The 26,953-nt window shown below is 52.6% G+C and overlaps 1 protein-coding gene across 1 annotated transcript; it reads right to left on the reverse strand.

Moving 5' to 3' along the window:
• RRP12 (ribosomal RNA processing 12 homolog) lies at positions 1-26,953 on the reverse strand. The gene is made up of 34 exons (XM_016220042.2): positions 26,794-26,953; positions 26,029-26,258; positions 25,160-25,243; positions 23,986-24,062; positions 23,327-23,432; positions 22,998-23,114; positions 21,741-21,879; positions 21,512-21,639; positions 20,467-20,565; positions 19,777-19,868; positions 17,788-17,899; positions 17,462-17,559; positions 16,095-16,209; positions 14,754-14,896; positions 14,393-14,514; positions 13,383-13,447; positions 13,129-13,291; positions 12,546-12,700; positions 12,213-12,280; positions 11,583-11,676; positions 10,426-10,584; positions 10,221-10,301; positions 9,896-10,001; positions 9,563-9,670; positions 8,913-9,070; positions 7,167-7,258; positions 6,809-6,970; positions 6,522-6,691; positions 6,159-6,293; positions 4,396-4,445; positions 2,360-2,432; positions 1,611-1,678; positions 1,231-1,313; positions 1-895 (listed from the first exon to the last, which is right to left on the reverse strand). Exons 1-34 carry the CDS (start codon positions 26,930-26,932, stop codon positions 793-795), a joined length of 3,894 nt encoding a protein of 1,297 aa, XP_016075528.2. The 5' UTR covers positions 26,933-26,953; the 3' UTR covers positions 1-792.

The raw sequence follows: 26,953 nt of genomic DNA on the forward strand, positions 1-26,953 counted from the left end.
GTCTGGAAAAAAGAGAGCCTGAGGGTCAGACAGGTGGGTGATCAGGCTGTGCTTGGCAGACGGAGGGGCTCATAAACACTTGATTCAGTGAACAAAGTGGCTGGGAGAAACTCGAGCCCAGGGCAGCCTGTGCTGTAGCTCCCTTTTTAGTCTGAGTCCTAGATGCTCAACCACAGCTCCACAGACTATCCCTGGAGCATTTGCTGCCCCTCCTGATCCCCCAAATGTCACCTTGACTGGGACTGTAAAGTGAAGTCAGGAGATGTCCTGAAACAGGTGGGTCTCACTGAGCAAAATCCAAAGCCTGACCTAGGGCTATCATGCTATGCATTAGACCTGATGCTGGGACTGAGAGGAAGGGGTCAAGGCACTGTTGCCAATGACCAGACATTGTTCTTGTCCCCAAAGGGGGTAGGTGATGAGACATAATGTTTCTAGGTACAATGCATGGTGGTGCATGTTTATTCTATGTCTGGTTACAGCAAATCGCACACACCTAGATGACAGCGAGGCTGAGAATGCCACATGGCTATGAGCAGCTGGAGGAAATGGGAAGATGTCTACTCTGTTGCACATGGCCACTCTGGGAAGTGCACTGATGCTGGCCTACTCAGAGGCACGGAGGCTACAGTCCCATCTCCAAGTCCCAAGGACATCTCTAAAAGGCGATTCCCATGTGGAACTTCCAAAATCCTGGGCACCTCTGGGAACAAAGCCCTGGTTCCCACAAATCATTCTGAGTCCCGGCTCTGCCAGAGATTGGGCTGCAGAACAGCCCCGGGGGCCCTGGGTTCAGGGCCGACGATCCCTTCTTCGGAGCTTGTGTCCCACCTGGGATCCCCGCTGGGCAGCTCTCACCAGGCCTTTGAACTGTCCCTGCAACTTCACCTTCTTCCTGCAGGGACAAGGAACAGAAGGGTCACATCTTACTGAGAAAACATGGCCATCCCTCGCATAGTGTCAAAAGAAAGCTCCTCCCACAACAGCAGGAATAGGGGAGTGGCGGGAGTGCTGCCCGGCAGTGGGCAGTACATGGTCTGGGCAGACCATGAGCTACCCATCACGTTTAAAAGGGCGGTTCAAGTTAACAATACATGTAGGTACCAACTACATGAAGGTGCATGTTAAAAAGTAAAAATTAAAAATGGAAGAGATTTGAGCACTCGAGCTGAGAGTTTAAGGAGAATGAGGCCTCCAGAGCACAGCTCCCCACCCCGCACAGCACCATACCTGCGGTTGAGCTTGGTTCTGTTGAGGGGGATGTAGGCATAGGGGTCGAGCCGACCTTTCTTCTTCATGTCACCCTTTGCTTTCTGCTCACGCAGAGAAACAGAGTCAGCTAGGAGGATGGGGTTCCCTTTCTACCCACTTCCCTTACTTAACAGACACTGCATCCCTGCCCTCATTCTGTGCCTTAGGTGGCATCAGACTTTCAGTGGCTCTAGAAGGCCAACCAACAAAGGTCTGGACTTTAGATGCGAACAAGGCCTCCATGAGACCCTTAGTCTGGCTCCACAAAGGTGCCTCTCCAGGACGGTGATGGCACAGCTCCCCAACCCTTTCCCAGATGCTCTGCCAGAAGACCCCTTGCCCCCACTAGCAGCTCTTACCTTGGCCTTGTACTCAGCCCCAGGTGTAGCCTTCTTGCCCACAGGGCGATGGATGCCAGAGCCTCCAGCTAGAGGGGAACACAGAGGCCAAAAGTCAAACAAAGCCAGGGCAGCCTCCTCCTAAAGGTAATGAGCACCTTCTTTTCAGAGAGCTGCTGGGGACACAGGTCATGGCCAGGAACCTGGCTCTGTCTCTAACAACCAAAGACAAATATTTCTCTCCAGAAGGACAGTCCAGTGACCTCTGGGAACATATATTCTTCACTAACACAAAATACCACACACACTCCAGAGCTAAACTAGCTCCATTTGTTCTAGGAGAAAGAACACAGGCTTCGAAGTCAGACAGATCCAGGTTCAACTCCCTGCTTAACCTCAGGCAAGTCTCTCAACTTTCTGGAGCCTCTTAACCTCATCTTTAAAATGAGGCACTATAGGCGTTCTCTCATTCAGACTTCACACTAACACTGTGAGACAGATGGCAGCTCTTAGTCCACTGTACAGATGTAAAAACTGCGGCTTAAAGAGATCAGGATACTTCCAAGATCAGTGTCATTTCCAGCTTGCACTTTAACACAGCTGTGGATGGAATCCTACAAGGCCGACTTGGAAGGATGCATCTGTCAATTTTGCTGATGCCAACTGAGTGCCACCAGGCCATGCAACCTCGTGGCTCTGTCTGAAGCAAACCCTGCCTAATACAGGTGACAGAGAACAGAATTCAAAGAAAAAAAGAATGGAAGCCTCACCTTGGTACTGAGGGGGCATCTCTAGCTCCTCGTCGTCAGCCTCTTTCTGATGCCTGAACTTCTGGTGTTTTTTCTAAAAAGGGGAAAGCAAAGTTCGTGAACAAGGGGATATGGTCATCCTCACTAGTGGTAATGGTAAAAACAATCATAACCTGAATTAGCAGGAAAAGCCTCTGCCAAGCACTTGATCCCCTACTTGCAGATGAAGACACTAAGACTCAGGGAGGGTAAATAACCATGCAAGATCACATAGCTAGGTAGGGCAGAAGCAAGGTTCCAGCTCTGGTCCTCACTGCTGAGCTTGTCTCGGCTTCTCCACTGCTCTTCCTCTCCACACTGAAGTCCCCCCACAGGGTCACAAGTGCCCTTCTGGGCACTTTGACCTCAGTGTAGCCCCAGTCTTCCCAGCAGGTAAATGAGGTCCTCAGCCTCTTTGGAGAGAAGAGCTTTACCAGTTCTTTGCCTCACACGAACTCCACTCTGCTCTCCCTAGGAGTCAAACACTCACTGATCCCCTACTAAGTGCCAGTCCCTGGGGACACAGGGCACAGCACCAACTTTCTATGGTCCAGGGGTTCTCAGGCAGGTGGGAGACCCCTGATCACACCAGTCATCACTGCCCTTCAACAACACTAGCATCCCAGGAGCTGTGAGCATGGGGCAACGGGACAGGTCAGCTCGCTCAATTATATCCAACAGGAAGTGACTCAGCACTTACTCCATGCCAACACTGAGTTAGGTGCTCCAAGGGGTATTGGTGGGTCTGACTACAGCCCAGCCCACTGGGAGATCTGAGCCTAGAAACTGACAATCAGGCCAGGCAGAGGAATGTTGTGTAGGAGACCTCAGATCAATAGGCTGGCTGCCATGCTGTGGTCTGTGCCACAATGCCCAGAAAGCCTCTTCAAACTACAGATTCCTAGGGCTCAAGCTCTTCAGGGGATCCCCAGGCAGGGGGGCTTCAGGCCCCTACTCAGGAGCATTCACTGGCTTAAAGGCCAGGTAGAATGGAAGGTGTGTCAGGTAAAGGGAACAGGCTGGAGCACACACAGGGTGTGTCTGGGAGATGGGGGCACCAGTTCCACTCAGCAGAGTGGACTGTTAGTAGAGAAACAGAAACTGGCCAGAAATGGGACTTTGGCTGCATCAGAGGGTGACAGTTTAGCTTGTTCTTGGCTCGGCTGGCACCTGGCCACAGTTGTGCTCACTGGCAGCTGTTGTCACTTGTACCCCAGCATTTAAATGATGTCATAACTGCAGACAGAGGAGTGGGACTTAGCAACTGCCATGAGAAAAAGCCCCTGGGATCTCAATGGCAGGTGATGACTTGCCATGAGCCAACTGTGGAGCGTGGCCACCCCAGGTCCTTCTTAGTGCCTTGAGACAAGGAGCCCCAGTCCTGCTATGCAGAACCGTGGGGCCTTCCTCAGAGGGGTGGTCAGTTCCTGTCTGCCAGGAGGAAGAGTAGGCGTGAAGGAATGTGAAGATGCGCTGAAGCAACTAGGGAGGCTTTGGCCAGACAGGACTGCCAGGAAAAATTCAATAGAAGAGCCACCACTTATTCAGCATCACTAAGTTCCACTTACTTTACAGAGAAGCCAAGATTCAGGTTCAGCCTGTGACCTTGGGCAGGGTACTCTCTTGTGGGGCCCTCAGCACCTCTCAAGGTGGATGCCCCGCCCTATGCTGGAGAATGTAGGCCAGCTGTTGCCCTTGCAGGCTGCACAGCACTTGTCCTCATGGAGAGACAGGGCTTTATCTCTTCCTTCAGCTGGACAACCCAACAATGGAGGAAGCCCCAGCTGCTTCTGAGAGCACCAAGCCCCCTCGCAAGCTCCACAGAGGTGTCAGCTATGACACGCCCCCAGAAGATGTACACTGAGCCCAGGGACTGCCTGCTGTGCACATCCCTGAGGCTCTGCTGAGCAGCCAGGAAGCAGCACAGGTGAGACAGCAAAAGGCTGGCAGGCCCAAGGCCTCGGTTTGAGGGCTCCGACCCTCCCTTCACCCTCCCTCCGTCAGCAGGAATCACTCACATTCCTGACGCCCAAGTCTTCCATCAGGTCAGCCATCTCTTCATCCCCTCCTGGTGCCAAAAGGAAGAGAAGCCTGTGAGCACTCAGAGGGGCCCCGTTTCCCCAGAGCCCACCCACATTTCATCCTGCCCCCCCAGGCTCGTCAGACTGAGGGAGCTGTCAACCCCAGCCCCAGAAAACCTGGGTCCTTCTGTGGGAAACGAGACCCCTGAACACTGACCCCTTCTCCTTCCTGTCCTGGGTCCCAGGAACAATAGCGCTTCAAGGAAGTGGTGATCCTACTTCTGAGGTAAATAGTTTTCTCTGCAACTCTAAGGAAACCTCAGGTTTTCTGGGGAGCCAGGAGCTCCTGCAGCCCCCCATACTCCAGGACTGCTTTATTCTCCTCCTGAGAACTTTCTGTTTTTGCCCTGTATGTGCTGGGCATTGTGTGGGGAAATAAAGAAGTATGAACCAACAAACTGGTTCTACATTAAGAATTGGACTACATTAAAATTTACAAGTTTGTGTCAAAGGACACATAAACAGACTGAAGAGGAAACCTACGGAACGGAAGAAAATATTTGCAAATCATACATCTGATGAAGGGTTAATATGCCGAATATATAAAGAAGCCCTACAACTCAGCAACAAAAAACAAACAATCCAATTAGAAAATGGGCAAAAGGACTTGAGTAGACATTTCTCCAAAAAGATACACAAATGCATGGCAAATGTAAAAAGATGCTGCCCATTACTAATCATTAAGGAAATGCAAATCGAAACCACCATGAGATACTACCTCACACCATTACCATGGCTACTATCAAAAAAACAGAAAATAGCCCTAGCCAGTTTGGCTCAGCAGTTGGAGTGTTGGCCCATGGACTGAAGGGTCCGGGTTCGATTCTGTCCAAGGACACGTACCTTGGTTGCAGGCTCCATCTCCGGCCCCGGTTGAGGCACGAGCGGGAAGCAACAAATCAATGTGTCTCCCTTAGGTCAATGTTTCTTGCCACCCCCCGCAAAAGCAATGGAAAAATATCCTCGAGTGAGGGTTAAAAAACAACAACAGAAAGTAACAAGTGCTGACACGGATGTGGAGAAATTGAAACCCTTGTGTCCTGCTGGTAGGACTATAACACGGTGCAGAGCACTGGTTGGAAGGCTGCGGTGAGTCAACAGCGCAGGAATCATGGCAGTGGGAACCAAAAAAAAGAGGAAGACAAATCTATTTTAGAAAACCTAAGCTTTTGTGATCTAATGGATGATATGTGCACAGAAGGAGCAGGAAAGACAAAACAGTTCTCCGAGATGTTACACCTGGGTGGCTCCTGGGCAACAGGAGACATGGAAGCAGACACTCGGGAGTGTCTGAGTCTGGCTCTTTCTTCCTCTCAATGAGATTCCGGGCCTCTGCCAAGTTTACATTTTTTGGGGGGGAAGGAAGAGGAGGAGGAAAGAAACAGAACAAAATAAGAGACCAGCAGAGTGCAGAGCACATGGTAAGGGGAAGTACTGCGTTCTGAAAGTTTTGTCTGAATTATGTAATTGTATAAGTGGCTGCATTACAACATAAGATTTCTTAATGTGGTCAAAAGTTTGAGAAACTCAACAAGTCTGAGAAAGTTGCCTTAGATTCAAGCTGTTTCTACCTTTGCTCCCACGACAAACAGTCTGAATGAACGAGTGAGTGAGCAAATGAGCGAGCGAATGAACGACCGACCAAGCGCGGCCCTGGTGCAGGCCAGAAGCAGCTGCATTCCCAGGCTGGGCGGCCCCACCTTTAGCGCCTTCCTCTTCCTCCGTCTTGGTGGTGGCAGCATCTTCCTCCTCCTCCCGGATGATCAGCCGGCCATCAGCGCTCACCTTGAAGCCGTGGTCCTTCCTCTTGCCGGGGCCGGTGCCAGGCTGCGTGGCTGGCAGGGCAGAGTCAGGCAGTGAGAAGGCCAGTCCTAACCCTCTCGCACCCTCATCATAACCAACAAGACCAGGTCTGCGCCCCGGACAGGTGCCCAGAGCCCAGTGGCGTGCATGGGTCAAGGTGAGGGGTGCCCGCTGGCCTCCATGAAAGTCACCTCCACCCCAAACCTGACACCAAGGCAAGCTTGTTTTCGGAGCTCATGGCTCAGCTGCTTCCTGCTTACCTAGGACTCGCTGGGCCACCTTGGGGTCCAGGAAGTTGAGGGGCTCGTCCCCGCCACCCTCCTTCAGCCATGCCCGGCTCCGATGCCGGGTCAGCCTCCGCTGCTCCTTGCCCCGGCTCCTTTCCTCCTCACTGTCCTCGTCCTCCGAGTCGGCCAAAATCTCCTCGATGCTAAGGCAGAGGAGCCCCAAGTCAGGCGCTCCCAGGAGAGGCAGGGGCAGCTGGGCATGGCCTGGGCAGCTCCGGGCTGGGGAGACCGGGCCGCTAGGAGCCCACCATGCTTCTCACCTGTCACCTTTGCCTTGAGCAGGCTCCTCCTCCTCCTCCTCCTCCTCTTCCTCGGCAGCCTGGTTCAGAGCACGGTGCCTCTTGGCCCGGGCCTCAGCTTTCCTGATGTTGATCAGGACTTTGTGATACTCTTCGGGGAGCAGCCCCTTCACCAGCTCAAACCTGACGGGGAAGCAAAGGGCAGGTGAGGTGCACTGGCCAGAGCATGCCACCCAGAAGCAGCAGGTGTGCAGCCAGAGCCTTTCCAGCCACAGTGGAGAGACTACTGGTCCCCCGGCCCTGCCACCTCTCTGAAGGGTCCCTGGTGGGATGAAAACCCCTCACCTCCTCCCCTGCTCCCCCCATTCAATGCACAGACCCAAACTTGCGGATGAACTTGGTGAACAGGTTCCGAAGCTTCATGCGGAAGTGCCGCCGCATGTCATCTGAGAGCTTCCCGATGGCTTCCATCTGCAGAGTGGGGCACCAGGGTTTCAGGGGGAGGGCGCCTCCCACCCTGCCTGCCCTGCTGTCCACACCAGGGGCATGGGAGGACCAGGCCTGGCTAAGAGGTGAGGGCAAGAGTGGCCCTGTTCCTAGCTCAGCCCTTGGTCCAAACAGGCTCCACAGTCTCAGCAGCCTCCCATCTTCCCCCTAAACTCTCCTCCATGATAATCCCTGACCACTCTGCCAAGATGACAGCCTTAGAGCCTTTTGAATAGTGTTCAGAACCTTACATGCAGTATCTCATCGAATCCTTAGAACAAGCTAGTGAGGCAGATATTATCATCAGCCCCAATTTACAGATGAGGAAACTGAGGCACAGAGAGTTACGTAGCTAAGTGGCCACAGAGGAAGGAGCTAGCCTAGATCTAATTCCATGGTCCATACTTCTAAAATGTAATCCTCACTCAAGGGTTATTTTTCCATTGCTTTTCAGAGTGTAAAGGGGGAGGGGGAGAGAAAGAAACATCAATGTGGTAGACACACTGATTGGCTGCCTCCTGCACGCGCCCAACCAGGGCTGGGGATGGAGTCCGCAGCAGTGGTACGTGCCATTGGCCGGAATCAAACCCGGAATCCTTCAGTCTGGAGCGAACACTCTAACCACTGAGCCAAACTGGCTAGGGCGCATGACCCATATTTTGCCCCCAACACCAGCAGGTTTCTCTTGGTCCCATATGTCCCTTCCATTGCCCTGAGTTCATCTCTGGATGTCCTGCCTTTAAGCTTTCATGTGGCCTGGTTTGGGAAATGTAGGTGGCAAATATTATCAACAGTGTCTCTCAGTGGGCTGGGGAATAGGGCCCCATCGATCCTTTGAAGGGCTTTTGTCAATTCTAATAACTCCAGAACAGTTCCCCACTGTGGCTGTTCTCCCATCTTTGATCTTTAGTTAGCCTGATGGCTTATCCTGACTCTCATATGCCACTTCTCGCCTTGACCCAAGGCCAGATATGAAGACGACAAGCAAGATCTCCCTAGAGGTCTGATGCAACTCAACCAGCTGGAAGAGGGAAACTGAGGCAGTGGGTGCAGCAGCAAGAGGGTCTGAAAGACAGTCCCAGCTTGCTGCATGTCTTATGCCGGGCAGGACAGGGCTAGAGGACCCAATACCAGAGGGCTCTCCCAGGGCCTTCTGCAGCCCAGCAGGGGTGTCCAGTGGAGACTCCTCACACCCAGATCAAAATGCAGAGGCCCAAAAAAAGAGAGATGAGGGCCCTGCTGGGGGAGAGCCTAGAGTCTCAGTTCTGAGCTTTGGGTTCTATTCCCAGGGCTGCTCTCACTAGCACTGTGGCCTGGGGCAATCTCTGGCCTCAGCTTCCCCATCTGTAAAATGAGAGATGGCCCTGGCCCTGCCCACTGACCTTTGTCCTGTGGAGCCCTTGCTTCTGTGGAGGGGCAGAGGGGAGAGTGACAAGAGGCAGCCTGTGCACTGTACCCCTTCCTCCAACAGGCTGCCATTTCCTACTGGTCCCTTCCAGGGCTCCTACATGACCTTCTTTTGCACAAGATAGCATGTATCTAAAAGAATACTTGAAACTTGCTGGTCTTGAGGCTCACTGGTTCTGTGACAGCAGCCTGGAGGCCACATATCTACCCAGAGGGGAAAGGAGGCCCTTACCACCAGCTGCACATGCTTGGCCAGATGTATCACGTCCATGACAACCACTGCCACCTTGATGAAGCCCAGTGCTGATTTGACCACGTCACGGGTGCGGGAGGCCAGAAGCAGGCACACGTTCTCCAGCAGCTGCTCCACTGTGCTGGTCCCCATCAGACCTGTGGTGGCCAGAGGGCCACTGTCAGGGACATCCAGAACCCTACCCAGACCAGAGGCCCTGCCAGGTCACAAGACTAAGAGCTAACACTGGGGGACTTCTGTGTGCCTGGTACAGTTCTGGTCACTTGCCATGGAGTATCCCCTGTGGTCCTTCAGCCACCCTAGGAGGAGGTGCTGTTTTTCTCCCCCAATTCAGAGGTAAGAGTCAGGTTCCAAGAGGATTGTACACTTGCTGGTAAGAGGTAGAACCAGGACTGAAATCGGGCACGGGACCCACCTCCTCCGATCCACTTTGAGAATGGGATGTGAGGCAGCTGTGGGGAGGTAGGAGGGTGGAGCTGGGCAGCAGAGATGGGAGGTGGCCAGGTTTGGCTCCAGCTTTTCATCCATCTTCTCTTGAACTTTCCCCTATCTGGTAGCCACCCCATCCTGACCTCCTGGGCATTTTCCTACTCTGAGGGCTTCTGAGGCCTTCAAGAAATAGCATTTACCTTTAAACTCGAAAAGGAGGTGAGTCAGGGCCAGGATGCTGCAGCTGACCATGGTGACAGCGCCCACGAGGCCGGGGTAGATCAGGATGAGGTAGCGCTGCAGGGCCTCTGGGAGGGCAGAGGGCAGGACAAGTTGCACCACGGCAGAGCCCAGCCCACACACTACATCTCAGGTCCACCAAGGAGGGGGATGCCCACCAGAGGGGAGCAGCCTGCCAGGTCCAGAGCCAGAGAGCACTCCCTACCTTTTCTCTTTGACCAGGGGTTTTGAGGGGTGCTCCCCAGGCCTGGGAGCAGAGCATCCACCCCAGCCCTACGTCACCCAGGCCTCACCTTCCTGGCTCGGGCCAAACCGAAGGAAAGCGTGGCCCATCTCCACCAGCAGGGCGAAGGCATTCTTCCGAGCGCCCACCGACACCTCCTTGGTACACAGGATCACCTGCCCAGATAGCCCCATAAGCACGCACTCGCAAGCTGGCCACCCTGGGGTTGGTGGCCTAAAGCAGAGTGGGCAGGTTAGGGCACCCACACTCACTGGCAGTGAACCGAGCCCATCATCACCCCCAATACCACCTTCCCCTGATCCTGACAGACCTTTAGGAGCCACACTCCCAAGGAACCCCTAAAACACACATCCAACCCCCTCCTGTACCCTCACCTCCGGGACAAGGGCAGTGATGAACTCCTCATGCTCAGCTGTGAGCTTTTTCACGATATGTATGAGGCACTTCAGACGGGGCTGCAGGGCAGAGGGACAATGATCAGGACCCCTCAGTGCCACCCCAGCCCCCGAAGCCCACTAAGCATCTCCACAGAGGTCCTCTCCCTGTGTCGGCAGAGCAGGGGTGCCCTGGAATGCTCACCCTCTTGGCAGGAGAGGAAGTGGTCCTCAGAGAGTCCAGCAGGGTCTTCTTCAGGTCATCCAGGTGGCTCTGCACGAAGCGGGCCCCAGGGCCCTGGGGGCTGGCACACACCTCTTCCAGCACGCGGTAGGCCTTCTTCTGTACCCCATGGGCCTTGCTCTGAGAGGAAACATGGGGAACAGGGATGGGTGAAGAGGGGGCACTGATGACATTCACGGAGCAGACACCATTAACTGAGGCCAGCACTGGAGGGGATTTAGAGATGCTGGCCTTGCCCTCTGGAGCTCATGAGGTCCTGCATGAGGGCCAACAGAGTATGGACAGCAAGGGGCCACTCTGCCATCCAGAGATGCTGCGGGGAGGGAAGCCAACCCAGCCTTCCAGTCCATCCCACCGACCCACCTCTACGTGACATTCACGCCAGCAGCACAAACTCAGTGCCTGGAATGCACCAGGCCTGCTGTGCCCACTCATCTTCCTACTGTCTCTCCTTCTTTGCCTGATCCCTTACATTTCCAAAGGTGCTCTCTGTCATTATCCCCAGGACCCCTCTCCTGAGGTCCAGTGGCTCTGCCCTGGACTTCTGGGCCTGCCTGCATGTTCCACCCAAAGCACTCTCATGCTGTTGGGTAACTGCTTATTAAACTGTTGCAGGGTGACAGCTTTCAGGAGGTCACTGCTGGCCTGAGTGTTGCTGGTGACTGCCACAGCAAGTCAGGGAGAGGACCTAGCAAGTGCAGAGGTACAGAGGGGCCCATTATATCTGGAGCTCTTGAAACAGTTTACTGGGGCTGGAGTGGTGGTGAGAGGATAAGCGGGGGGGGGGGGGGGGTAAAGGAGGATAACAGTGATTGGAATGAAGATCAGGCTGGGCTGGGATGGCCCAGTGAGCAATCCAGGTAAAAGAGTACAGCCGTGTTTCTACCAGAGACACCTTGGCAGGTGAGGCCTGACCACGGCTGTGCACTTTAGTCACTGTGGCATCTAGGTGACAGATGGACTAAGCAGGGTACAAAGGGCAGCCACACCAAGAGGAAGCAGATGGAAGAAGACCTAATCTTGGGCAGCAGCAAGGAATGAAGAAGACGGGCCCCACCTTCCAAAGGAGCCCACTCCCCCAAGTGTGGCTGTGTGGGGCTCCCATCCCCAGGGCTCACCTCTAGGTAAGGCCGGATGGTGGAGTACAGTTTGCTGATGGCAGCTTCGTCAGCATGGGGAGCCAAAGCCACGACCAGGTCCAGGACAGACAATCTGCTCAGGGGCAGGAGACCAAGGAGGGGCTTAGCGAGGGCTGGAGAAGGGAACAGACTAACAGTGTCCTTATGTCTACTGGGTTGGGGGCAGGCGGGAGAGTCAGGAGGAGAACAAGGAGCCTCGAAGGAGCCTGTGCCCGATAACCACAGCTTGCCCTAACTGAGTATTCATCAGGTACCACACTGTTCCAGGCGCTTTACAGCAGCAGCAACCTGCTGCAGGTACCGTGAGCGTGTCCATTACATGGACGAAGACACAGAGGCAAAGGGGGTAACTGACTTGCCCAAAGTCACACAACCCATAGGTGGTGGACCCGGGATTTGAACCTGGACAGTGAATTTCCAGGGTCCTCACCCTTCCCTAGTGGGCTATATTGCAGCTCCAAGAAAAAGGAGTCAGTCGGGTCTCGCAGTAGAGCTGGGACATTCAATACCTCAAGCCCTCCCTCAACCATTCCAGAGAGAATCCACAGGCTTCTGCTAGACACACCCTCTAGCTCCCTGGGCTGCCCCAGCTCAAGTGGGACATTTTACCTGGTGAAGTCAGAGCTGGCAGGGTCGAGCACCTTCTCACTGGCTTTTTCCAGAAAACCATTCACCAACTGGCAGCCCCAAGGAATGAGAAGGAGGGAGTTGTTGAAAAGAGAAATACAGAGCAGCAGCAGGTCCCAAAGCTATAGCTCCTCCCCCTCCTGTTTAGAAGCCCCAGTCCCAGCCCGGCCCAGCAGCCACAGCTGGGATCTGGTCTCCTGTCCTCCAGGTAGCACAGGCCCAAGTGAGCCCTGGTGAGTAGGGTCTTTGCCTTTCCAATACACCCAACCTAACACTCACCACCTGAGAGCTTTCCTCCCGCATCCACAAGCTCACCTGAGGCTCAGTAATGGTGAGGTAAGTTTTGATGGTTTCCAGCACAGCCCGGCGAGGGGCTGGGGTGTCCTCAGCTGCAACAGGCTGCCCATACAGGTTGAAGAGGATTGGCAGAAAGTTCTTGGCAAAACGGCTCACTTCAGCACGGTCGGCCTCTGGCAGGAGGACCCAAGTTTGCATAAAAGGGGCTGGAGATGACTCTGCAGCCCAGAGGCATCCTTTTGGGGGACCCGTGACAGGATCATGGATGTGGGGCCTCTCTATGGGACAGGAGAGGCTGAGGCCAGAGCAAAGAGAATTAGGTGCCACCATGGTCTACCCTAACTCCATGGCTCCTGTCCTGGGGGCCAGTGAAACCCTTCAACAGCAACTGGGTAACTCCCTAGCTGCCAGCACATTGGGAATAAAGAGAGAAAAGGGGTAGTTTTTGGTGTCCTAGGGTCCCCAGCAGAAGCCCCAGGTCCTTGCAAAGGATGAACTATGGCTTAGGCCGTGAGTCACAGCAGGCCAGGAGATGGGGGTTAGGGGACTTGTGCCACCGCAGCCATCCTCCCACCAGCCCCCAATCCCAGAGCCCACATACCCGCCTCACAGCCCTTGGTGATGAGAGTTCGCAGGGCCTGGCACACCGTGACCCTCAGGTCTGGACGATCACTGATGGCTGTGCCTAGGGTCCGTGCCAGCCCTTTAAAGGAGGTGGCTACATCTGTGGGCCTCGTGCAGAACCCGGGCAGAAGGGTCCAGATCTGAAGAGGGAAGGAATGGTAAAGGAGAGTAACACCCAGCAACCCACTCTGCTGCACTGTGCAACACACATCCCCCCAACTGACCCCTCACCTGCCACTGCAGTGTGTCGTAGATCTTGGACTCCACCGTGCGGCCCTCCTGGGCCAGGTCCATTGCTGGAGTGTGACAAGGGACACAGTGTAACCCTGAGCAGCCTCCTAGCCACCAGGCCTCATTTTCACCAAAACAAAAAGCCCAGTGATATGGACAATATTGGTGATTCCTTCCTCCCCACAGATTAAAACTGTTCTTTCTAAAAACCTAAAAAGACCTGTATAAAATAGAAAGCAATGTCTCCCCATAATCTTCCTCCTCCAGGGAATGCGACTATCTCTTCTAACTTCCTTATGTTTCTTTAAACAGACATACACTTTAAAAAATGTAAACAGGATGTTGTATACATATATTGTTCTGAAACCTTGTTTTACTTGACAACTAAAATTAAGCTGGTAACATTTGTGGAGCAATTTCTGTGTCACAGGCTGTGTAATGGGCACTTACATGATTATTTCACTTAATCCTCAGGTCACAATTATCCTCATTTTACAGATGGGAAGCAGACCCAAAGGAATTGAATACACTTGCCCAAAGTCAACAAAAGGGAGCAGCTAAGCTGAGATCTCAATCTGACCTGTTCAACTCGCCATCTACTAAACACATCCACGTCAGGTCTTTTTCTTTGTAATGACCACACTGTGTCCCACAGTGGGCTTTCCCATAACTAACTTCACTAGAACCCCACTGACAGATGTGTAGGTTAGTTCTTGCTAGGTACATCTCCGCATACATATAAATCGCTGCGTGCTTGTGTAATTACTTCCTTCCTTAGTGGGACAGGAGGCCAATGTCTGCCTGCCATAGGGCAGGCTCCTATAATGGGGGAAGGCCGGGCCATGCCTCAGAGCAGAGAGGAGGGACAGTCTACTGAGTATGGGACTCAAGCACTGGCTAGCCCCGTTTGGCAGAGGGAGGCTGCCAAATGTCCTACGGCTGGGGTGCTAGACCAGGAGCCCTTCCCAGCCCCTTCCAGCTGAGCTCCAGGACTTCGGTGGGCTCCATACCTTTGCTCTTCAGGGTGGTAGCCAGGGGCAAGAAGTAGGTGGTGAAGAAACCAAGTCGTGTTTCCCGGACATGGTCCCGGATGACGGGCAGCAGCCAGCTCCGTGGGAAATCCAGAGTCTGTCTGGGAGAAGGCAGGAAGGGCTCAGTGCAGAAGAGTTGACAGCCTGGAGGGGAGCATACCCAACAGCGCGTCCTCTGCTGAGCTGAGGAGCGTGTCGAGCCCTGCTCTGGCCTCTTTCAGTGACCCCCACATGGCACACAAAGACCTCACCCGAGAGAGTGGACAACCTCCTCTTGGGGGAAGAGCAAGCTGTCTGACCTTCTGGGGTTCGTACAGAAGGCAACCAGGGTCACACTTACTCAGAGCCATCAATTTCCAGAGGCACAGCCTGTAAAACCACCTCAGGTCCCATGCTGGCCACCGCAGCCCCCACTGCCTGGTCCAGAGCTGCAGTGTGGGGGAAATGAGGGGAGAGGCGCAGGTCACACAGGGACTGGAGACACTGGAGCAAAGAGATGAGAGATTATACATGGGTGCAAAGCAAGCACCCATGACTGAGTCTGAGCCAAAGTCTCTAAGAGGATGAAGTCAGGAGTGTGGGCCTCGGTTAAGCTCTGGGTCAGAGGTCACAAACCAGTAACCAAATGTAACCCAATGATGTGTTTGATCCCTCCCCAATGCTCCAGGATTAAAAAAAAATTCTGTATTTGTTAGTAACATGTAAAATTCAAGAGATTTTACATACAAATGTAGATTTCCAGTTTATCTTGAAAAATGAAAAGGTCTGGCCAAGGCAAACCTGTGTGCACCAACCAGCAAATGAGCAGGCACTGAGGAGGGGCTGCCCCTCGAGAAAGAGCTGCACCTTTGGGTTCACCACAGCCCCCAGACCCTCTATGAGCTTCACTCCTCATGGACCTCTCGAGGAAGCCAAATCTGCCAACTTCATCTATCAGAGCCCAGGCCAGGCCCCCAAGGGAGCCTGCCATCCTAGGTGAAGGGAGGAGGGGTGCCACGAGGCCAGGGGCTGCTCCACCTGCTGACGAGGTATCTGGGGCTTGTCCTCAGGTCCCACGCTCTCCCAAAGCTGAGCCCTGATCCTTAGATGGTTTATTCAGGCACCTCCCCGAGACCTAAGGCTGCTTAAAACACTATGCTCATTTAATAAAGAAAATTCACAGCCCAGTTGGGCATGGCTCAGCGGTTGAGCATCGACTTAGGATCCAGGAGATCACGGTTCAGTACCTGGTCAGGGAACATGCCCCGGTTACTGGCTCCGTCCCTGGTCGGGGGCGTGCAGAAGGCAGCTGATCAATGACAACTCTCACATCATTGATGTTTCTCTCTCTCTCTCCCTTCCTTTCTCTAAAATCAATAAAGCCATATTTAAAAAAAAAAAATTCAGAGAATTAAAAATTAAAAGATAACAGGTAGGCGTGAGAAAATCACACTGGTTCCCTATTCAAAACCATCAACTCCAGCCAACACTAGTCAGCAGGCGGGGGGGGGCTCCTGCCCTTCTTTTTGTCCCATGATGGCCCAGTCATCTTCCTGGGAACACAGTACTGGGCGCCTGCTATGGGCACTGTGGCAGCAGGTGGAGTTAAAGTGCAGAGATAACAGAGACACAGGCCCCTTCTAGGAGTTCACAGTCCAAAAGTCCAACATCCTGCCCTGGCCCCAGCAGCTCCCCAACTCACCTTTTTCATCACAGGGTGAGCCTGCCTCCCACATGCCTCGAAGAAGACACACAGCAGCTGCAGCACAGAGCTCCAGGCCGCATGGAATTTGTAGGTCAGGCCCTCCTCCACTGCCCTGCCAAGGGAGCAGGCAGTCAGGGCCACAGCCACAGCCCTGGGGCCCCAACCAGGGTGAAAGGCTTCCACCAGGAGCTATAGACCGCCAGCTGCCACTAAGGGCAGGGCCCCAGGAAAAGCCAAGGGGGAGAATTAGCACTTACGAAGTGCCCACACTGCTCCCTGTGCTAAGAGTTTAATTTATGTAACCCTCGTACTTAAAGGAAAACATGTGAGGCAGGTTATTTGTTCAATCTTCAGATGGTGAAACTGAAGCTCGGAGAGACGAAATAACCTGCCAGGGTCACTTTGCCAGTGACCCTGGCCTCCAAAGCCCATGTTTTCTTGGCCTGACCCAACGTGGGATGGCAGGGTAAGAACAGGTGGTCTAGGCAGGATGGGGAAATGGCACTGCAGAGCGCAGGCCCAGCCACCAGCCCCTTCCCGCATGTGCACACTTGCTTGACTCCATCTCCCAAAATTTAGCCCTCTGGAGGTTTTAGGCAAGAGTGGCAAATGGAAGTCAATGTGGGGAAAGGGATGGGCTAAAGGTAGGGCAGCTCTATTTCTGTTTTCCTGAAACTCCATTCCAGGTGTCCACAGGAAATGGGCCTATTTCCTCATGAGAAGTATCCAAAGCACCACACCTTGGAGCTGAGCAGAGAGACCCAGAGGAGACACCAAGGACCCTAGCCCCTTTCTTGGGGCTACTTGGTGTGCTTGGTGCTGCCAGGCTCCTCACTACTGGCTAGGAGGGTGAGAGTGGTGCAAGGCCACCCTGTGAATGGCTCCTCTCGGAGGTATGGAGAGCAGGTGGGCACGTGATTATGAGTGGACTCTTCGGTCAGGCTGCCACTTACTAGTTGGGTGACCTCAGCTTGTCCATCTGTACAATGGGGTCAGAACCTATCTCCTAGAACCAGAACTACTAGTAGTTTCTATTTACTGAATGCCTAACTACATGCCAGGTGCTGTTCTGAGCATTTCCCACACATTACCTCATTTAATCCTCAGCTGCATTAGTCCCCTTTAACTGATGATGACCCTGAGGTATCAAGAGGAGGAGGAATTTGCCACAGATGACTGGCCCAAGAGACCACACTCATGAGCACCACACTATGGCACCCAGAACCTGGCCAGGGCTCAAATCAACAGCAGCTGCTCTGGCACTGTGCCCATGGCCCAGAGTTAGTAACAAGCAGAGACTTCTCATAATAAGGAACTTTCTACAAGGTACATCTCATCCCTTATCTCAAATGCTTTGTTCTCACCTGAACATCTTGGCGACACACTGGGCAGGGCCTGAGGCTGAAGAGGTCACAGAGCCGATGTCAGCCATGTGGGGAGCGACACATTCCTTCAAGATCTCCTGCAAAAAGAGGCCACAGTTGTCTTGGCCCAGGCAGCCCCCAGTGCCACTCAGCCCTCCTTGGTGCCTGCTTCCTGAACCTTTTAGGAAGCCTATCTCACCCCAAGAACCCCCTGCCCAGGACGCAGCTGGAGGTCTGGGGTGAGCTCTGGGAGATGCAGGCAGCTGGCAGAACCGCTTGTGCTCTCTGTTCCCCCCACAAAAAGCTGGACTCAGGGGGGTGGGTACCTGGAGGCTCTGGGTGGCAGCTGTCACCACCTGCGAGTGGGGAGAGAGGAGGCAAGTGGTCGCAGTTCCAAAAAAGCGAGGGAGGTGGCCCAGCCCCAGGTCCCGCTGCAGCCTGTCAAGATAAAAGACTTCTGTGGGGCCTGCCTGGCCCTGGGCCAAAGGACTAGATGGCCCAGGGCCAACAACAGTCACTGATGTGCAGAGCTCTACAGGGCCCTTCCTACAGACAATTTCAGAAAGTGCTGTCATTCAAGTAACAGCTACAGGTGGTAAAAAATTCGAACAGGTCCTCAGGTATGAAATAAATGTCTTCCTTTCTCTACTGACCCTCAGATGCACTTCCCAGGGGAAAAGTTTCTTAAGTACTCTTCCAGACGTTTTTATACAAACATACAAAATAATAATAATTGCTAACATTTATATAACATTTATCACGTGCCAAGTACTGATGTAACATGCATTAATTCATTTAAAACCTGCAAACCGCTCCCTCCCCCCAAACAAAACAAAAACACGAAATCTTGCAAAAACTGAGATTAAGTCTTATTATTACAATTCCTATTTTATAGATGAGGAAACTGAGGCACAGTAACTTGCCCACGGCCACCCAGTTAGTGGAGGGAAGGGTCAGGATTCACACCCAGGGAGTTTGGCTCCAGAGTGTGCAAATGATCACAGCATCCATGCTGTTCTGCACCTTGCTTTCTCTCAGTATATCTCGGAGGTCTTTTCACATCAGCACGCACACATCTACTCTAATTATTTCTCATGGCACCTGTTACACTGCTTGTATGTAACCAGTTCCCTCCTGGTGCGCGGTTAGGTTGCCTCTTAGGTTTCTGTTTTGTTTTTTAAAATATCTTTATTGATTTCAAAGAGAGGAAAGGAGAGGGAGAAAGAGAGATAGAAACATCAATGATGAGAGAGTCATTGACAGGCTGCCTCCTGCACGCCCCCAACTGGGGATGGAGCCCACAACCTGGGTATTTGCCCTGACTGGGAATCAAATCGTGGTCTCCTCCATCATAGACCAATGCTCAACCGCTGAGCCACGCCAGCTGGGCGCCTCTTGGTTCTCTGCCATTATCTATGGTGCTACAACAAACATCCCGGGACACAGCCTGACACAACTGTGGGAGTCCTCTAGGATAAATCCCGAGAAGCAAAGAATGAGGCTATTTTGCCATTTTCCGGCACCTCCAGGTGAAAGGTTTGGTGCAGAAGGACTTAGGCTTGGCAGACCTGGCTGTGCTCCTCAACAGCCTCATGGCTAGCTGGTGCGCAGTGCTTCAGTTTCTGGCTTATGAAATGGGCTAAGGCCTTCCTCATGGGGTGGTTGTGATCGATCAGGTGAAAAACAGGTGATAGCATCCAGCATGGTGCCTGGGGGGAGCAGGCCAATGGAGGACAGACACAGCAGGGTGGAGCCTGGGAGGGGTGGTTTAGAGACCCTCCCTCCAGGCAAAATGCAAGTCACCAACTGACACATCTATTTTCTTCTCAGCTTTACTCAAGAGAAGTGGAATTATCAAGAGGCTGCTGTATTAAATGGCCAAGTTCAACTGTGAGGGCTATGACAGAGACACAAAGCAGAAAGTGGGTTCGCAAGACAGGTGGGGAGAGGAGTAGAGCTGTAGAAAGTGGCTGATATCCTCTGAGAAGGAAATCAACTGCAAAGGATGGCAGCCAGAGGTGACAAGATCAGGATGGCACTTGGGTCCCATCCCAGGCAGTACCCTCGGCCTGTCCCCGCAGCGAGTTGGTCAACGCTCTGGGAGGAAAGGCACGATCCCCAGCTAACACAGGCTGTGCTGCCCAGCCCCGTGCCTCATAAAACAGGAGGTGGTCTGCTGTACACCCAACCTGGAACTGCCACCATCTCCAGGAAGCTGGACCCCTCTCCAGCTTCCAGCTCACCTCCTTCCCATCTACACTGCAGGGCAGACAGCCTGGCGGGAGGCCCTGGGATGTCCCTCTACCTCACCTTACCTGACCAGGTTGATGTGGGCTTTCTCCATGACCTTAAGCCAGGCCAGCAGCGGTTGTAAGTCATTCTCACTGGGAACATAGTCATACAAGGCCTAGAGATAAGACAGGAATACAGGTGTCTGAGCAAGTGTGTTCAGCAGCAGCCCAATGACCATGACCCCTTCTATCCAGAGGCCCCAGCATGTCCCAGTGACAGGCCTACACAGGTGGCCCCAGAACTCACAGCCCCCTTGGCATTCCCAGCTCCATGAAGCCCTTCCAGTTCTGCTTCCATAGCAGATAAGTTTCTAGGAGCCACTGAGTATAACTTGGGTCACTCAATCCATTGGGAACCTGGCAAAAGCCACAGAGCCCTTCTCTGGAAAAATGCACTTTTTGCACATTTTGCAAACAATCTGAGGGAGTTTCCTTCCCTAAGTCCATTCACAGATCCCTGAGGTTAAGAACCCCTGCTGGAAATACCATGAGACCATGCTGAAATCATTAACTATCACTAAGTCAAGAGTTAGCTCCTCCACCGCCTGTGGATGCTGATGTGGCTTTGGTGGCCAGTCCCCTCACTGCCTATCTACAGGTCTCCTGCAATGGGGCAGCCCCGCTCAGCCCATTCCACCTCACTCTGCAGACAAGTAACAGGACCACCCCATCCCACCCAACACAGTCATGCCCCTCCCCACCACCAGGCCTCACCGTGATGATCTGGGCATTGAGCTCGGCAGGCAGGGTACCAGGGCCAGGCTTGGAATGGAAGAGGCTGTGAAAGGCCTGCATGGCACAGGCTGTCACCAGCTGCAGAGGACACACAGGTTTAGTGGGAAACCTGCAAAGCCCTGGGCTCCTCAACCTCCAGCCAGTGGGCTGGGTGAAAACCGGGCCCCTGAACCTCAAACATGCCCCCCACCGGACACTCCGAGCACTGTCACTTTAGTAAACCTTGGCAGCCAGTAAAAAATTTTAAATGATTTAAACAAAGACAATCGAGAAACATAAAAAAAGTATTTTTAACACATAGGGCTAAAAGATAAAAAAATAGGCTATAAGTGGTTTGTATACTGTAATTACAGCTGTATTTCGTGTTTTTATGTATGCTGATTTATCCAAAGAGAAATGTCTGAAAGGATACACAGCAAGTTGTTGGCACTATTTATCTGAGGAAATGAGACTTGGAGGGAAAACAAAAGCTTCTATTTTTTACTTTATATACTTCTGAATGATTTTTTCCTTTTAAACAGTGATCATGCTGTTTTTATAATAAATAGTTTTTAATATGTGTATAAACAAATGCTACACAAGAATACATAAAAATTAACAGATTTGTGCTAGGATGGCAGAAATGTAGGGGACCATTTTTATATATCTTTAGTCACCATACAGATGTCAGTAAGTTAGGAGAAAAAAGAGAAATAACTGTGACTGTGGCCAGAGTAGAGCTCACGGCAGGGAGGACTGACGTTTTACCATCCCCTCCATGGTTTCAACCTCACTCTGCCCTGGTCTCTGAGGCCAGCTCCCAACTGGGCCAAGCCCGGGAAGATGGCCTAGCCTGTCTGACAGGGAGGAGATGGTGTCCTTGGCTGTAGCTAAGAGCAGGGTCAGGGTAAGAAGACACTCAGGTCCTGCCTTTGGCCTGACCAGGGAGTTCCCTGAGAGCCAGGACCATGTGCCTGGGGTCTGTAACTATACCCCCAGCACCCTCAGTATGTCCCCGCCTGATGGCTCTCGGGTCTGAGCTCACCACATGGCTCAAGGTCATGACCCTGAGGAGAGTCTCACTGCAGCTCTTCACCAGGCCTTCCGGGAAGCAGGGCAGCAGGTCCTTCAGCAGCGTCAGCATGTGCAGTGTGGTGGTAGCCTCCTTGGAGCCTGGCAGACCAAGGGGAGCTGAGACTCCAACCCACCTTCTGCAGCGGCCCCTGTCCTCCCCCGCAAACCCCCACCCTGGCTGCCCTCAGCCTGGCTCCCACCTCCAGACTTCTCAACCTCCTGGATGCAGAACTTGGCGGTGGAAATGGCAGCAGGGTGATGGGCAGGGGCCTTCTCACCAAACATGAATTCACTGCCCTTGATGACTGAACACACTCCATGCTGGGCAGCCTTCCGGATCTGAGGGACAAAGAAAGGGGGTGAGGGCTGGGTCAGCACTCGACCAGCAGCTGGGGTGGTTAGTACGACCACCCACAAACAAGCAGTGACCACACACCTCCCACGTGGTCAATGCTATACCCTGGGCTTCAAGTGTAGATGCCCGAGCTGTGGAATGAGACAAACCCTGGCTCTAATTCCTGCTGTCCTTCTAGCTCACCAAATGGCCCTAAGGAAGCCAAATGACCTAATCTCTGAGCTTCCATGTCCTCTTTACAGCAGGGATCCATTCACTCATTAAGTCATCAGCAATATCAAGCATCCACCAAGCCAGCACTGTTTTTATACTGTTCTCAGTGCTGGCAGTATGGCAGAGAACAGAGTAAATGACTCATGTTCTACTCAGGAGGCAGAAACAAACAACTGTAAACCAGAAGGTGAGAGTACTTTGGAGACAATAATGCAGGGCTGTTACTTTTTATACAACAGAAAAGTGTCACTCCAGCAAATGGTATTTCAGCTGAGATCTGAAGAAACTGAGGCAAACTGAGGAAACGTGGATACCCATGGAGAGACATGAGCCACCTGAGATAACAGTGAGCGTTTACTATGACTGGTATCACTATTACATGTTCCCTGCCCTAAATGTCAGGAGGAAATTATGGCCAACCAGCACTTACTGAGCACATGCCCTAAGCAGGAACTGCACCAGGCCTGTGAGGAACAGTCTCCCGACACCTCAGAGCAAGGCTGGTATTACTAACCCTCCTTTACAGCTGGGAAGTTGAGGCTCAGAGATTAAACAATATGCCCAAGGTCACAGCACAAGCTGTGAGTCCAGTATCCAACTCAGGTCTATGTGACTCCGAAACCCCCCTCTGACCTCCCCCAACCCTCCTGCCAGTGTAACTAACATGTCACTACCCAGTGAGGCAACAGAGGCTCAGAGGACCTGACAGTGAACATCCCTCCTAGAGCTACGCACATGGGGCTCAGAGGCAAGAAACAGAACCTAGGGGCAAGAAGAACCCAGGACTCCAGGCAGGCTCCCGATCCCACTGAGCCCAGTCAGCCCCGCCCTGCCCTGCCTCCTTGAGCGGCTGGTCCATTCCCATATCCTAGGGGCCCAGCAGCCTCACCTTGGGCTTGGCATGCACGGTGAAGCTCAGCAGCCCGTGGTACACCTGCAGGGTAATGGGGTAGCCCCAGGCCTCCAGGTCCTGCTTCCGCAGAAGGGTAGCCATGCACGAGAGAACCTTGAAGAGGAGAGTCAGGGTCTGTCAGCTCCACCCTCTTCAGCCAGGCAGGGAAAAAGCCCAGCTTCTCACTGACTCCAGAAAAAAACTCAAAGGGATCCATCTAAGGGTCCACAGAGTGTCCACACCCCTCTCAGGGAGCATTCAAGCTTTAGCCAAGTCAGGTGGGCTCTGGAAGACAGCAGAGGAGAAACTGAGAACCAACTACTAACCCATCGGAGGGCAGAGGTAGAGCCACTGCTGGCCTGGGCTGACATGATATCCATGAAGGCTTTGGAGGTATCGGAGAACTTCTTAATGAGCACAGGGTTGGGCACGCTGCAGGGAGAGAACAGAGGAAGTCAGAGCCCCAGAGGGGCACCAAGAACAGCTGGTAGAGCCCAGACCTGGTCTGAAGAAGGAAGCTGGACAGAGTGAGGCAGTGCTGGCCTGTCACTCAGCAAGTAAGCAATAGTTAGGACAAGAGCTCACCCTTCCTAACACCCAGTACAGTGAGATCTCCATGGCACCTGCCCTCCCTCGCCTTCTCCACTACCCATTCTCTGTACTACCCACTAGACGGGCCCGTATAAACTCACGCCAACCCTCTCCCCACCTTCCCCCTGGCTGCAGGTCCCCAGAAAGCCTGGTACCAACATTCTACCCCATCCCCTTCCTGCCCTGACTGTACCAGGGCTGTCCCCTTCCCAGGCACTAGCACTCACACTGTCTACAATTTCCCAAGCCAGCCCCAGAGCCTGACACAGAATTCCACCTGATATTCTAGTATCCTTTTGTTCTTTTTAACAATTCCTTGATCCTGTTCCTCCCGTCCATACTCCCTTCTCCTCTCCGCAACAAGCCCCGGGGTTTAGACAGAAGCAGGACTCACCGCTTCAGGACAAGGTTCAGCAGGTAAGCAACAGCAGCCAGAGACTCTGGGGATTCCACCACTTCCATTGTCGTCATCTGAGGGCCAGATCACAGGGTGAGAACAGGAAATGTGCCAGGCTGGGCAAACTGGGTGCTGGGGAACACCATGTGCCCAGGAGAACAGTTATGACCAAGAAGGTGTCAAAGGTTCAAATCCCAGCATTGCCACTGTTTGTCTTTGGGCTGGAGACTTAACCTTTCTATGACTCAGTTTCCTCATGTGTAAAATAGGGATAATAGTACTTACCTATAAGTTGTTGTGAGGTTTAACTGAATTAATATATGTGAAACAATTAGAATACTGCCTGGAGCCTGATAAAAACCCTGTGTTGCTATGTAGTTTATTTCATTATTCTAGAGCAGAGTTTGGCAAGCTTTCTCTGTAAAGGACCAGATAATATCTTAGGCTTTGCTGGCTATCTATGGTCTCTGCTGCATATTCTTCTTTGCGTGTTTTAACAATCCTTAAAAAATATAAAAACCACTCTTAGCTCTCAGGCTGTACAGAAACAGGCCATGGGTCAGAGTATGCCTTTGGGCAGTAGTATGCCAACCCCACTCTAGAGTAGTGGTTCTCAAATTTTTACACCCTTAAAAATTATTGAGGATTCCCCAAAGAGGTTTTGTTTATATTGGTTAAATCTACTGATATTTAACATAATAAAGTTAAAAGTGAGAAAATTTTAAAACACAAGGATATGCAAACACAATTCCATTAGCTGTCAAAATAATGTCATCAGACATCATATAACTTCTGGGACACTCCATGGTACACTCATGAGAGTGACAGTGAAAGAAATAAATTATGTTCTAGTATAATTATGGAAAGAATTTTGACCCAGCTAAAGGGTCTTGGGGACACCCAGGCCACACTTTGAAAAGCATTTTTCTAGAGGGTCCCCTGAACCTTACTCAGCTTCATAGGTCAAGGGGATAAAAGCCAGAGCAGTGGATTTTTGTTTTACACAAATAAAGCAGCAAATACCACTGGCCTCATCTAGCTACCGGATAGTGACTGAAATACTTTCACCTCTTCAAGGTTGTCCTTCGCTCCCCACATGCCAGGGGCACTCGACCTCTCCATAGCCTGAATAACCTGCTGATCTGAACACCCACCCCCAAGTCACACTCACCAGTGCTGCAAAGTACTCAGTCTCTGTCTCCTTCCCTCCCTGGGAGCGAATCACCTCTGTGACAGCAGCCAGAACAGCACAGATCTGCGCACGAAGGAAAAGGTACCTATGACATCTATTTTACATCTAACCCCACCCAACAGCAGCCTCTTTTCCTTGCTCCTTCACAAATTAATCTTCTGATCACCCAGAGACTGACAAGATGAGCAGTATTCAGAGCCAGGGGTACACAGCACAGGGCCTAGCACATAGGAAGCTCAGAACATGTTTGCTGAAATTCCACCCCAAGGATGCTGTCTCTTACAGAAATGGCCAAACAAATGTAGAAGTGAGCCAGCTGGGCTGTGTAGGCTCAGGAAACAAGTTACATAAGTAAGAGAAGGGCCTTGGAGCTTAGAAGAGGGAAAGGCAGAGGTAATGTCCTGGGGGGAAGAAAAGGGGGACAGGAAAGGTGAAGTGTGCTCCCTACACAGAGAGCGTGCCAGTGTTTTTCATTTAAACAATAAAAAAGTATATATAAAATTTTAAAATATAAACTAAAAAACCTGTTACTCAGCATGAATTTACTCCACAAATGTTTCTTGAAAATATTCTATGTAAAAAGTCCTGTGTAAGTACAGCTGAAGAGAAAAATGTTTGGAAAATATTTCTCTTGTGAAGGACTTTACACTTGAGCAGGGGAGATGCTGTTAGAAAAAGGAGAAAGTGGAACCTGCCCAAGGAGAAGTAATAAGTAGGGGACACATAGGATAGGAGAGGTGATGGCACTATCCAGAAATCTCAGCTGCTGTCACCAGACACCAAGAAAATAAAAAGCATGTGTGTGGCCCCTCTTCACCATCCCCCGCCCTCCTGATACTCCCCACTACCTCCTTGTGGGCAGCCGAGTTGGACTCCCAGAAGCGCTGCACTTTGCTGAAGGTGACGTTCGTGCAGTCGGAGAGGCCGCTTAGGAAGGTGGCCGAGGACTTCTCCGTGAGAGCCGGCACCTCCTCGTCTTCCATAGCCGCCTCCGGGGCTTCGCTTTGGCCCAGGCGCAGGGACCCTGACTGCAGCTCATTATGCAGCTTCAGCGCATCAACTGTCAGGTCGCTCTTTCCTGAAAACCCGAGGCACAAGGTAAGACCCCCCACTTCTACCCTTTCGGTCAGAAAAAAAAGAACCAGCTCTACGAAGCGAGCCGGTGGGGCCCAGGCCCCCAACCCGAGAGGCTGAATTCTGAAGGCGGCCTTCCTCATCAGCCCACTGTACGCCCAGAACTTAGAAAACCCAGAAAGGGCGCCTTCCAGGTAAATTTCTGCTTCCCTGTCCTGATGGCATAAGCGCCGGTGCGAATCGGCGGGGGCTGCACTCGGGGGCATGGAAAATAAATGAAGGTGAAAGCGCTTTGAAAAATGCCACCAGGTTAATTATAGCCACGAGTCCCAGCTGACACCCTTAGACAAGTCATTTCCCTACTGTGGATTCAGTTTACGCATCTGTTAAACAGGGAGGGTGGGCCTTCACGGCAGGCTCCAGACCCGACGGTCTAAGGGATGAAAGGTCCAAGGCCTGGGCAGAGAGGCTCAGACCCACCCGGACCCAAGCCCGCCCAGAACCGCGCCGCCGGCCGGGCCGGGTCCGGACCCTACTACCTGAGGGCCGGCTGAAGAAGCGGCTGCGGGCGGCCTGGCGGTGGCGGCAGATGGCGGGGTTGCTGTCGCTGCTATGGCCTTTCTTCCAGCGTTTCAACTTGGCGGAGACACCGGAGGGCAGCTTCCCCGAGCGACCCATGTCGGCTAAGTTTAAAGGACC

The sequence above is a fragment of the Miniopterus natalensis genome, chromosome 14 (assembly GCF_054644295.1).
Source record: "Miniopterus natalensis isolate mMinNat1 chromosome 14, mMinNat1.hap1, whole genome shotgun sequence".
Taxonomy (NCBI): domain Eukaryota; kingdom Metazoa; phylum Chordata; class Mammalia; order Chiroptera; family Miniopteridae; genus Miniopterus; species Miniopterus natalensis.

Excerpts from the sequence above, each read along its gene's own strand:
- RRP12 (XM_016220042.2), bottom strand. The coding sequence starts at position 26,932 with ATGGGTCGCTCGGGGAAGCTGCCCTCCGGTGTCTCCGCCAAGTTGAAA. Across the intron at positions 24,063-25,159 it reads CTGAGTACTTTGCAGCACTG|ATGACGACAATGGAAGTGGT; the intron begins GTGAGTGTGACT and ends TCTGGCCCTCAG. Across the intron at positions 6,692-6,808 it reads GCTCAAGGCAAAGGTGACAG|CATCGAGGAGATTTTGGCCG; the intron begins GTGAGAAGCATG and ends CCTCTGCCTTAG.